The sequence below is a fragment of the Elephantulus edwardii genome, unplaced genomic scaffold, assembly GCF_000299155.1.
Source record: "Elephantulus edwardii isolate Elephantulus edwardi_28Jun2011 unplaced genomic scaffold, EleEdw1.0 scaffold00017, whole genome shotgun sequence".
In the NCBI taxonomy this organism is placed as follows: domain Eukaryota; kingdom Metazoa; phylum Chordata; class Mammalia; order Macroscelidea; family Macroscelididae; genus Elephantulus; species Elephantulus edwardii.
This window is the reverse complement of record NW_006399767.1, coordinates 11,014,832-11,026,905: the sequence shown is the minus strand read 5'-3', so window position 1 is coordinate 11,026,905 and position 12,074 is coordinate 11,014,832. Positions and strand designations below refer to the sequence as shown.

The window sequence follows — 12,074 nt, the reverse complement described above, 5'->3', positions numbered from 1 at the left end:
CTTCACGAATTTGCGTGTCATCCTTGCGCAGGGGCCATGCTAATCTTCTCTGTATCGTTCCAATTTTAGTATATGTGCTGCCGAAGCGAGCACTGGTCCACTCACCTTTTTGTTAGCATCTAACTTTCACTAGCATACTACCAGAGTTCTTTTGCATTCATTCAGTAGTATATAAAAGAGAGAAAAATGTTGGTAATGAAGCAGAGTTTTCCAGAATTACTCTGTAAGTCTGTGTACATACAAAGCAAGGACCAAGATTATGGAGGATTTGAGTGAACCATTTCATTGGGGCACAAAATTTAGGAAGCTAGTAAAAAAACCCTAGTAAACAATATAAAGTATATTTTGAAATTTTCATTATAGTGAAAATATACACAACAGTACGTACATCTTTACATCAATTTCTACTATTGGTACTACTATCCTACTAATATTATTATTTCGATGTACTATTCAGTAACACTGGTTACATTCCTCACATTATGCCACTGTTCGCACTATCTCTGCACATATTGTTTCACCACCTGTAACCTAGACTCCCCTCCCGTAAACTTCCCATGCATACTTTAGAGTTACTGTTGACAACTGAATCTCATATAGACAATGTTTTAAAAGGCTACAATGCTTGCAGTGACACGTCCCTACTCATTTAGTTAAAATGACTTCAGGGCACAAGTTTGGTTGCTGGTTTGAGAATTTTCTATTTTTGAAAAACAATACCTTATTTTATTTTGTTGGCGAAAAGCATACACAGCAAAACTCATTCCCAATCACCAGTTACTCGACATGATGATTGGTGACACTGGTTAAATTCTTCACATTGTGTCAACATTCTTGTTATTTCTGTTCCAGTTGTTCATTTCTATTGACTTAAATTCCCTGTCCCTCCTCAATGTTCTCAGCTATGCTTTAGAATAGCTGTTATCCATTTGGTTTTAATATTGATTACTCTTTTTTGAGTGGCACACAAAGGTCACAAACTTTACTTTCGTAATTAAGGATATTTTCCTTAAGGACTTTCCATTTTAAGGAGACATCTTTTAAAAATCCGAATTAATACCAAAAGTTTCATCAAGAGTGGGGAGAATCAACATTTCAGTTGAAGACAGCCTACAACTCGGCCCTTGAATGACTCATCTGCCTCTCCCTAGTGCTGGCCTTGCTCCCTCCTGCTCTATGCACTTTTTATCAGTGGTAGGCATGGAACACTCTGGAACTTTCACATGAGGTTTTATTCAATGGGGAAAAAAATCCAGCAGCAGCAACAAAATCTCAAATTATTTCCACAGTGTCAGAACCAAGTCATAACTGACCCTACACTGGATTCCCAAGCTGTCAATTGCACAGGAGATGATTGCCATCTTCCGCTGCAGAGTCACTGGCAGCTTCGGGTCATCAGAGAAGCAAGGCCCTTGGGTTAGCACTGCCACGCCCTGAAGACTGTGTCATGAATTAGAAATGTTTTTTGGAAGCAGGAGTGTCATCTTCTTCCTAAACAACATGCCTCCGGAAACTCTATGAACTTTGATAAACGTCGATAGTTTGTAGAGGGGCTTCAGGCCTTTTGTTCACAGGGTCACTATGAGTCATGCTCAACTCCGCGGCAATCAACAACATAATTTAGTCATCTTATAATTTATAACTGTGCCTTTCCAGTGATATTAGTTATTTATTATATCCACCTTGTTGTGTAAACATCACTACTATCAATTTTCAAATTTCTCATCATTCCAAACAGAAACTTAGTACCTCTTTAGCAAGAACTCCCAGTTCCCTCTCTCCTCAGCCTTTTGCCTTTGTGTATTTTTCTAATCTAGATTTGTCATGAAAGGGGGATCATACTATATTTTTGTTTGTTTCTGGTTTATTTTCCTCAACATAAAGTTGTCAAGGTTTGTCCATGTTGTATGTAGCATGTATCAAAAAATAATTTCTCTTTATGCTGAGTAATATTCCATTGGCTGTATATATCCCATTCTATTTATCCATTCATCTGTTGGTAACTCTTGGATTCTTCCCACATACACTGAATAATGTTACAATGAACATTGGTGCTAAGGATCAGTCATGCCCTGCTTTCAGTTCTTTGGAGTTTATACTTAGGAGTAGAATTATTAGTGACATTTCATTTTGGGGAAAATTCAACGATTTTTCTACAAAAGCCACGTAGTGTGTAAGGAGTTGGGCTGCCAACCCAAAAGCAGGTGGTTTGAATCCACCAGCTGCTGGCTTACATGCTTTCACTAGTATAAGCTTTTGCAATGTAATTAATTAGTAAGATGATTGATTCTAAGGGAGAAAACCCCAAAATATACATGAATGAAATAGAAATCAAAGTGTGTATAAAACACAGTGTACATGCAAGATACACAATGCATGAATGATAAAAAATATTTAATTAAATAAAAGAAAGTCTCTTCATGTGTGATTTACAGCCTCTGAAAACCTGCTAGATGGCCAGTTATGAGTCAGTTCTGACTTGACAGCAATGAGATACAGAGGCCATAAAGGCTCCAATTTTTCCACATCCTTGCCAATACCTATCTTTTCCCATTTCTAATACGGGGACTGTAGCCTTCAATAGGTATTGAAGCTCAACATCAAGAAGACAAAGATTCTCACCCCTGGGCCAACCGGCAGCACCAGGATAGATGGAGAAGAGACTGAGGTTGTTAGCAATTACAGCTTGCTCAGCTCCACAATTAACACTCTTAACATAAGCAGTCAGGAAATCAAAAGATGAATTGCATTGAGAAAATCTGATGTCAGGGACATCTCCAGAGTGCTGAAAAGTCAGTCTAGAGACTAAGGTGTGCCTAATCCAGGTTATGGTCTTCTCAATTACTTATTATGCTTCAGAGAGCTGGACAATAGCTAAAGATGACAGAAGAAGAATTGATGCCTTTGAGTTGTGGTGTTGGAGGAGTCTTGAACATACCATGGACTGCAAGAAAACGAATAGATCTGTTTTGGAGAGGGTGAAACCATGTTTCTCCGTGGAGGATAGCATTGTGAAGCTCCGTCTCACATACTTTGGGCGTATGGCCAGGAGAGACTGGTCCTTGGAGAAGGACATCATGCACGGAAGGGTGACTAGGAAGATCGCGGATGAGATGGATTGATAAAGTAACTGGGACAATGAGGGTTGGTGTGTCAGAATTAGTGAGACTGGCTCAGGACAGGGAAGGGTTCAGACCTGTACATACGGGTCACTGTGGGTCACAGATGACTCAATGGCACACAACAACAACAACAACAACAACAACAACAACAGTCATCCTAGTGGGACTAAATCTATCAACTACTCTTGGGAGAAAGATAAAGTCACATTTGCATAGTCAATAAAGCATAAATAGGCATTCTTTTAGTACCTCTATATTTAGCCATGATCCATCTGACATTAGTAATGATATCCCTAGTGCCACAGCTTCTTCTAAATCCAGCTTGCATTTCTGGAAATTCTGTCACTGTACTGTTCTAGTAATTTTTTTTTAAAATCTTCAGCAAGATTTTGCTTACATGTGGCATTAGTGATAATTTTTGATAGTTTCCATGTTCTGTTGGATCACTTTTTTAAAAAAAATGATTAAAGGTATGGATCTCTTCCAATCAGTTGACCAGATAGCTGTCCTTCAGATTCCTTGTTACAACCTAGTGAGTATATCCAGGGTTGCATCTGTATGTTGAAATATGTTAATTGATATTCTATTAATTCCTGGGATCTTATTTTTTGCCAATTCCTTCAGAGCAGCTTGAATTTCTTCCTATATTACCATTTGTTCTTGATCATATATCACTTCTTTAAATATTTCAGCATTAGTCAATTTTTGGTACAGTGACTATATATTCCTTCCATCTTCTTTTAATTCATCCTGGACCATTCATGATTTTGCTCAAAGCATCTTTTATTGTTGGAACTCAAGGCTTGAATTTGTTCTTTAGTCACTTGAAATGATATTCCCATTTACTTCCTATGCATCTGAAAGTTGGACAATGAATAGGGAAAACCAAAGAAGAATTGATGTCTTTGAAGAATTAATAAGGAAGGCCAAAGAAGAATTGATGTGTTAGAAAAGAGTATTAACTATCATGTGAACTTCTAAAAGAGCAAACAAATCTATTTTGGGAGGAATTGCAGCCAGAGTTGTGCTTACAGGCAGCGATGGAGAAACTTTGTCTCACTTTGGGCAAACTTTGAGGAGGAACCAGTCCTTGAAAAAAGACATCACAATGGGAAAGGTAGAGAGGGTGAGAGAAAGAAAAGATGAGACATTGACTAACACAGTGACTACCACAGTGGGCTTGAACAAGACAAAAATTATGAAGAGGTTGCAAGGATAGGACAAGGTCCAGATCTGTTGTTCATAGACTTACCATTAGTCATAGTTGAGTCAATAGCACCTAACTGTAAGAGTATTCTTCCACATTTTATTGTTTCACTCCTTACATTTAAGCCACTGGCTCATTTTCAGTAACTTTTTTTTTTTCACTTCTTTTTCTTACTCCATTGAATAGACTTAATATCCTTTTAAAAAATCAACAGTCCATAGAGATACAGGGTTATTCCTGGATTCTCAATTCTATTGTATTGGTCAAGTGGCCTAACTTTATACTAGTACTATATTATTTTCATTACTGTAAGTTTACAGTTGTTGATTGCCACCAAGTCAAGCAGGACTCACAGCGGTCCTATGAACAAAAGACCGGAAGCCTTTCCATAACTACTGTCATTTTTTTAAGTTCATAGATTTTCCAGAGGCATGTTGTTTAGGAATTGGATGTTTTAAAGTTGAGAAATGTGTGTCCTCCTACTTTATTCTTCTAAAAGATTATTTTGGCTATTTAAGGCTCCTTGGAATTCCATATATTTTGGGTATTGGTTTTCTTTTCATTTTCTATAAAGCAAACAAATCAACCAACCAACCTTGGAATTGTAATAGGAGTTTCATGAAATTGTTATATTACCTACTGTCATATTGATATCTTACCAATAACCATGTTTTCCAGTTCATGATCAAAGGATGTGTTTCCATTTATTTAGTTGTCATTTATTGTCTTTCAGCAATGGTTTATAGCTAAGTGGATATGTCTTTCACTTCACTAGTTAAATTTATTCTTAGGTATTTCACTGTGTTAGATGCTATTGTAATGGGATTGTTTACTTAATTCCTTTTAAAAAACTTGTTCATTACTGATTTATTACTGACTAGAAACACAATAAATTTTTGTGTGTTGCTCTTGGATCCTGAGATTTCACTTATTAGCACTGGTAGCTATCTTGTATATCTTTTGATATTCTTTATAGAATTATGTCTGCTGTGACTAATCATACTTGTTCTTTTCCATGTTGGATGTACTTTATTTCTTTTTTCTTGTGTAACTGCTAGGATTTCTAGTCTTAGGCTTGTATTGACTTGAAGGTTTCTAATACTACTTCAATCTCTTCAATTGTTATACACCCATATAGATTTCCTATTTCCTACGGTGGCCTAGAGAAGAGTGCTGCTAACCCAGGGACCAGTAGGAACTCTGGTGACCTAATGGCAAGAAACTGTGCTGCAATCCAGAAGGCACATGGTTCAAATCCACCAGTTTCTCCACAGGAGAAGGATAGGCTCTTTCCTCCCCTACCAGGGGGTCAGCTATGGGTCAGTTCCCACTTGACAGTACCCAACAACAAGAAGAAATGGCTCTGCAGGGATATCTGGTACCCTAATGGCAGGAAGCTGTCCTGCAATCCCAAAGGAACATGGTTTGAATCCACTGTCTGCTCTGCAGGACAAGGATAGGCAATCTCTTCCTGTGCAATTAACTGCCTCTTAATACCTGCCAGAGGATCAGCTATATATATGGGTTGGTTCCAACTTGATGATATGCAACAACAACAACTCAAGTGGCTCTGTAGGTGAAAAATGGACAGTCTTTTGTGTGATTTACAGCCTTGGAAACCCAATGGAGGGTCAGCTTTGAATCAATTCATACTCAGTGGCAGTGAGACTATCCTTGATTCAGTTTAGAGAATTTGTGTGTTTCCCAGCATTTATCTATATCATCTAGGTGAACAAATTCGGTTGAGTGCTATGATCCCCACAACAATAGAGAACACAGAGGGGAACATGGTGCTTGTATCTTTCAGGTTAGCCCTGTTTTCAGAAAAAAAAACACCCCAAAAACCAACAACAAAAAACAAACACAACCAAACCAACCAATTCTGTTATTTTTATGGCATAATATATGATGGCACAATTGTACTTCTCCTTTAAAATGCCATTATTTTTTCACTTGATAAAAATCACTTCTTGTATCAGACACTTGCCGGCAACCTGAAACTCTGGCAATCAATGGTTCTCATTTTGCAAACTGGCTTCCAAGCTTTGAAAAGTTTAAGCCGGTTTAACAAAAAGCAAGGAACATGGCATATTCTAGAAATGAGAAGATGAGTATTTCTGAACAGAAAGATACTAGATTATTTGCTCTGAGTATTTTAGAGGTAGAAGAAAATCTCAATCCAAGGGTGAGATAATATAAACTATAGCACAGAATACACAGAGGTAAAATTTCATGGTTTTCCTATGTGACTACTATTACCAAGAGAGGTTCTATTTAGGGTCTATAAATTTTTTTTTCTTCCTTTAAAATAACACTTTGAGCCAAGACATCATCAGTTCCAGGCTCAGTCAGTTCCAGTTGAAAGTGTGAATGTTCAGCAGGAGGATATTTTTGAAAGGAGACTGAAAATCTGCTTTGCCAGATACCTGAAATTTTGTTAGGGTATCCAGTGGAAAATTTCATTTCCACATTATAAATAACTGTAGGATATTTTAAGAGAACTGAGTAACTTCCAAGAGCTGCTTATGTTCCTTCCACTGAAATGTGAAATGGAGGAAGGATGCTGAGTGAGGCTATAAAACTAAATTACCGGATGCGATTAATTAAAATAAATAATCTCCCCATTGATTAAGTCACCTTGAAAACTCCTCATCAGTGTAAACGCCCATTGAGGCCTGCGTATTTTGCAATCTAAAACAACAGGCCTCTTGCAGTAAGACAAAGAAAGAATAAAATACTTAAAGCAAAAGAGAGAAAAGGTCCTCATGAGTATTATCAAATAATCAAACTATTTGATAATTTCTTATTTTAAAAAGTCCCTCTGGCATCCATATTGGAAATATTGTTATTCTTAACATCTTCAAATTTTCTGAATGTTCTCCGCTCTGTGTTCTTCTTGGGAGGGCAAGGATAACCCCAGAGAAGGCCACAAGGGTATGTCACCCACTATGATAGTTACAGAATCTCTATCTTCCTTTGGAGGAGTATATAACCCTTTCCAGTACCTCTTCTCCTCAGTAGCTCCCAGATTAAAAAAACACCACCAAAGGCAATTACAAGCCAGAGAATGAAATAAGGTGTCTCAAATAAAAGTGTTCTCTCAAAAGGCAAAGTAAAACAACAACAAAAATCCTCGCGTGTAAACTGTGTATCTGTGTTTTAAAGGTGCCAGTATGTGGATGTGTGTCTCAATGACTACACAAGGTAGGAGAGGTTTTGGGGTTTTTTTGATGAGGAAGCTTGGCTTCCCGACTTGGGTCTGCCGCCTGCGGCTGAGGAAGCAAGACCTGCGTGCACGCGTTTGATGAGACCGTGCCCGAGGTTAGAGCTCTCTCCTGTGACCAAAAAGATAATTAAAAATTGCACGCGCCGCAGACGGGGCTCAGCTCTTGCTGCGCGTTCAAGTTCATCGCGTTGAAGTGGGTCTTAAATATTTGGCGGCTCCAGGGCTGGTGTCTGCCAGGGAGGATGATTTGGGGAAGGGGTGTGAAGACTTGCTTCTTGGCTTCATTTGAGAGTGCAGTGGCCAGAGAGGCCTTGGGAAAGCGAGTGGGTGGGAAAGAAGGTCATTGTGAAGAGGCTCATATATGCAGGGGGATTTTAGGGATAGGAGGGAAAGTGGAGAGAAAAATAGGAAAGAGAAAGACAAGCAAAGGACAGGCAAGTTGAGTGAATGGGAGGAAAAGGCATGGTAAAAATAATATCCTACAGAGGAAGAATATAGAACTCCATCCTTTGCTGCGTGGGAGCGCACATCCTCCAGCCCCCGCGAAGCTCCAGTGGTCCCCAGCGCATCTCTCCACGGGGGCAGTCCTGCAGAGAAAAGTTCAAGACGCAAACACAGCCTGTCAAGTAATCTTTTATTTGAAGTCCGCTACAGGCAGCAGACACTCCTCTTGGGCACTCCCCTCCCCGCTTCCACACCCTCGAAGCCCTTCTAGGCCCCTTCAAAATGCGCGCGCTCCATGAGGGGTAGCCTACTTTAAAAACCGAAAGGAAGGGTCATCCCAGGATTCGACCGGGGGGGGGGGGAGATATTTGCACTGAGCTATAAAACACCTATTAATGGGTATGTGAGCGGTCTTAAATAAAAGGGGGCCGGTGAATGATGGCACAATTGTACTTCTCCTTTAAAATGCCATTATTTTTTCACTTGATAAAAATCACTTCTTGTATCAGATACTTGCCGGCAACCTGAAACTCTGGCAATCAATGGTTCTCATTTTGCAAACTGGCTTCCAAGCTTTGAAAAGTTTAAGCCGGTTTAACAAAAAGCAAGGAACAAGCCACGCAGCGGGAGAAACGGCCTCGTGCCCCCTTCTTGGGGGTACATACAATAGCCTCAAGCGGATTTCCCCGGCTTCTGCGGGCGCCGCACATTGTTTGATTTGTTTTGAAGGCTCAGAGTTTGAGGCTGGTCGGAGACACCCACGTGCTTCTGACTCTCATCAGCGTAATGATCGCCCTCGCCAGAGTCGTGTATATATAAACCACAAAAACCTAATCATTAGAAATCCCTGCCTCCAAAAACCACATTTTAGGTAAAATCTGCCGCTTTTTTTCGCGCTCCTTCATCCTCTCAACCGCAACTTTTTGGGGGATCCAAAGTCGCTTTTAAAACCCACATTGGGAAATAAATACATAAATAAACAGCCACTGAAGCAGTTTAAGGTTTTTTTTATTTAAATTTTCCCCCCTAGGAGCGGTGGGAAGATAGTTAAGGCACTAGAGGTAGTTTTAGATGCAGAATAGACTAAATAAAATCTAGAAATCCATAGAAAACGCGGAGTTTTATCCCAGCAAGAGTTTTTGCAACTTTTTTAGTCACCAAGCTAACAGTTTTAAAAACTCATCCTTTTTCTCTAGCGAGGGCATGCTAAAAAAGAAGTGTTCAGTCTCCCATTTGTGTATCTAAAACCCATTCTGACAAATGCTCCCTCCCCCACCCCCCGAGTTTTTGTGCCACTTAAGAAAAAAAAAAAAGTCCAAACTCAAACTCTGCAAGATTTGTCTTTCTCCCCCCGAGCTGCTCCGGCAGAAGTGGGGGTGGGGTGGGGTGGGGAGGGTGAAGAGAAGTCAGCACAGACGCTCAAGAATTTTCTTTCCTCCTCTCCTGAAGTTACAACGAAAAATAACGACAGGCAGATCAGCTCTCTGGAGTCTAAACTTCAATTTCGTCTGGCCAAGAGGGGTCCCTAGTCTCAGGGGCGGGGGCAAAAGGCCACAAGCAGGCAAGATCCCTCTAGAGTGGGGCCGCCTCCGTCTTAAGCTTCGGAAGCTGCGTGCAGCGTCCAGGGGGCTCCTTCTCGCGGCCGGCGGGCGGCGGCAGCGACTGCGATTCGCAGCCTTAAGATCCGCTGTCCTGAGTCCCGCTGCTCGCGACTTACCTCCGGACAGACACCTTGAAGCGCGAGGGGCCCTGGAGCCTTGCAAACAGCAGGAAGGGAGTGGATGCGAGAAGGTGGCGGTGAGAGAGCGAGAGGAAAGAAGGGACAGGAAGGAGCGGAGCCGGGGAGCCGGGCCGGCAGCCGCCGCGGGAGGAATCTGAGCGAGCAGCCCGCGCAGGGCGAGCGGCGGCCGCCGGGGAGGGGGGGGAGGCGGCGGCGAGGGCGGGCGGCGGCGCGGCCGCCTACAGCTGGGCAGCTGCGAGGCGGTGGAGGACGGCGCGCTGCTATGTGGGCTCCGGGGCTGCACTTCTGAATCCACTCACTGCACTCCAGCCACCGCCGGACTCGAACTGGGAGGGGGCGTCTGCGCACCCAGGACACGGTGCCCTAGGGGACCCCACTGCAACTCAAGCTTCTCCCGCCTCTCCGGGCCAACGCATCCCCACGCCCGTCCGCAGCTGCCACCTGGGAGTTTCAAAGGCTCTGGCAAAGACCTGTGCCTTTTGGGTCTCCCTCCCTGCTCGCCAAGCCGACTGCTACGCTACGACTTTGTCCCCGTCAAACTCGGGCCGCCAGTCGGCTCCATCGAACTTGATCTCTCACCTCCTCAGCCCCATCACCTCCATCCCTTTTCCCCCATCTCGCCTCCACCCCCCCAATTTCCTCCTCCTCGCCCCTCATTTCCACCCTCCTCCCCCTCCCTCGGCCACTTCGCTAACTTGTGGCTGTTGTGATGCGTATTCCCGTAGATCCGAGCACCAGCCGGCGCTTCAGCCCCCCCTCCAGCAGCCTGCAGCCCGGCAAGATGAGCGACGTGAGCCCGGTGGTGTCTGCGCAACAGCAGCAGCAGCAGCAACAGCAGCAACAGCAGCAGCAACAGCAGCAGCAGCAGCAGGAGGCGGCGGCGGCGGCGGCGGCGGCGGCGGCAGCGGCAGCAGCGGCGGCAGCCGCGGTCCCTCGGTTGCGGCCACCGCACGACAACCGCACCATGGTGGAGATTATCGCCGACCACCCAGCCGAACTCGTCCGCACCGACAGCCCCAACTTCCTGTGCTCCGTGCTGCCCTCGCACTGGCGCTGCAACAAGACGCTGCCCGTGGCCTTCAAGGTAAGAGGCTCTAGCCATCACCCCCGCTCCCGGCCCTTCGCCGCGGGGACCTACTCGCGGTGCTCCAAACTCGCCTGGGCAGGGGCTCTGATGACACCCCCAACCCCGGCCTCCTGTCTTGGCGGGTCTCACTCGAGGCACCCCGGCTGACTCTGATTCCCGTGGCGTGCACGGGGTGCAGATCTGGCTTCACGCTGCACAAACCTGGCTTCCTTCACCCACCTGTGACTGCAGCCTAACTCTAGCCACTGTCCCCTTTTGCCTAAATGGTACCCCTCAAGCGTCCTGGCCTCTGTTCCACCCCACTCCCCTGAGCCGTCTCCCGTCTCTTTTGGAGCCCCCAGATGCCCACTCTGCGCCTTCACCCTGATTTGCTCACCCCGCCCCCTTCACCGGGGGCCAGATCCTGACACTTTGCCTCTGGACCCCCTTACCCCTTTCTGGGTAACCCAGCCGACCTTTCACAGCAAGTTGTGCGCGCTGTTTCTCCGCGGGATCCCATGCTCTCGCATTCCCATCCCTTCTTATCCTATTCCCTCGTTCCTCCCCTGGTTTCTGTGTTCCCTCTAACTTTCTGGAGCCCTAGCGTCCCCGGTCCCTCTCGGGCTCGGGGCTGGTATTCGCGGGGCATTTGCCCTGAGTTAACGCCTGGGGCGGGGTGCGGGTAGCCAGTGAAGGCGCGCAGGCCCCAGCCGCGGTGTCCTGAAGGGTCTGGGGGCAAAGCTGGAGATCTGGGGAGTCAAGGGATTGCCAGACCCGGGCATTTGCTCAGTTCGCTGACCCAGGCGGGATCCGTTACCGGTGAGGAAGGCGGGGCCGCCCCTGGCCCCAAGGCGGGAGCTCCGGGTCCCGGTGCGGGACCCCGAGTGCCAGCGGTCGCGGGTCGGGGGCGGGGGCGGGAGCTCAGGCCGCCTCTTCCCGCCTGGGCTGCACTCCCCGCCTCGCCCCTCTTGGAAGGGTTGAGGGAAACCTGTGCAACTTCTTTGGTTTGCCAGGCTTGAAAACGGAGGTGACATTTTGCAGATATGCTTTATTACTAAGTTCTGAAATGCCAGCAAGTCATTCCGCCCCTCCCTCCAGCTTCTCAAAGATAGTGGTTGGCTCCTGGCCGTGGTGGCGTGGGCGCCGAGCGAGCGACCCCGGGGGGCCTAAGAGTGGCCGCTGGGCGCCTTGCGGCCTCCTCAAGCCCAGATGGCCCGTTAGTTTGAGGTTGGTGTCAGGGATGGAATTGCGGGCGCAGCTGGCTAGGC

General features: G+C 45.2%; 1 protein-coding gene across 4 annotated transcripts in view; it reads left to right on the top strand.

Moving 5' to 3' along the window:
- The window catches only part of RUNX2 (runt-related transcription factor 2), a 277,102-nt gene that overhangs the window by 105,202 nt on the left and 159,826 nt on the right, over positions 1 to 12,074 (top strand). For 2 of the 4 annotated variants that reach the window (XM_006881936.1, XM_006881938.1), the window contains exon 1: positions 10,450 to 10,824. In XM_006881936.1, coding sequence (XP_006881998.1) covers positions 10,450 to 10,824 — 375 coding nt within the window. Of the gene's footprint in view, positions 1 to 10,449; positions 10,825 to 12,074 lie in introns of those variants that run through there. The other 2 variants (XM_006881937.1, XM_006881935.1) reach the window with 2 other exon arrangements.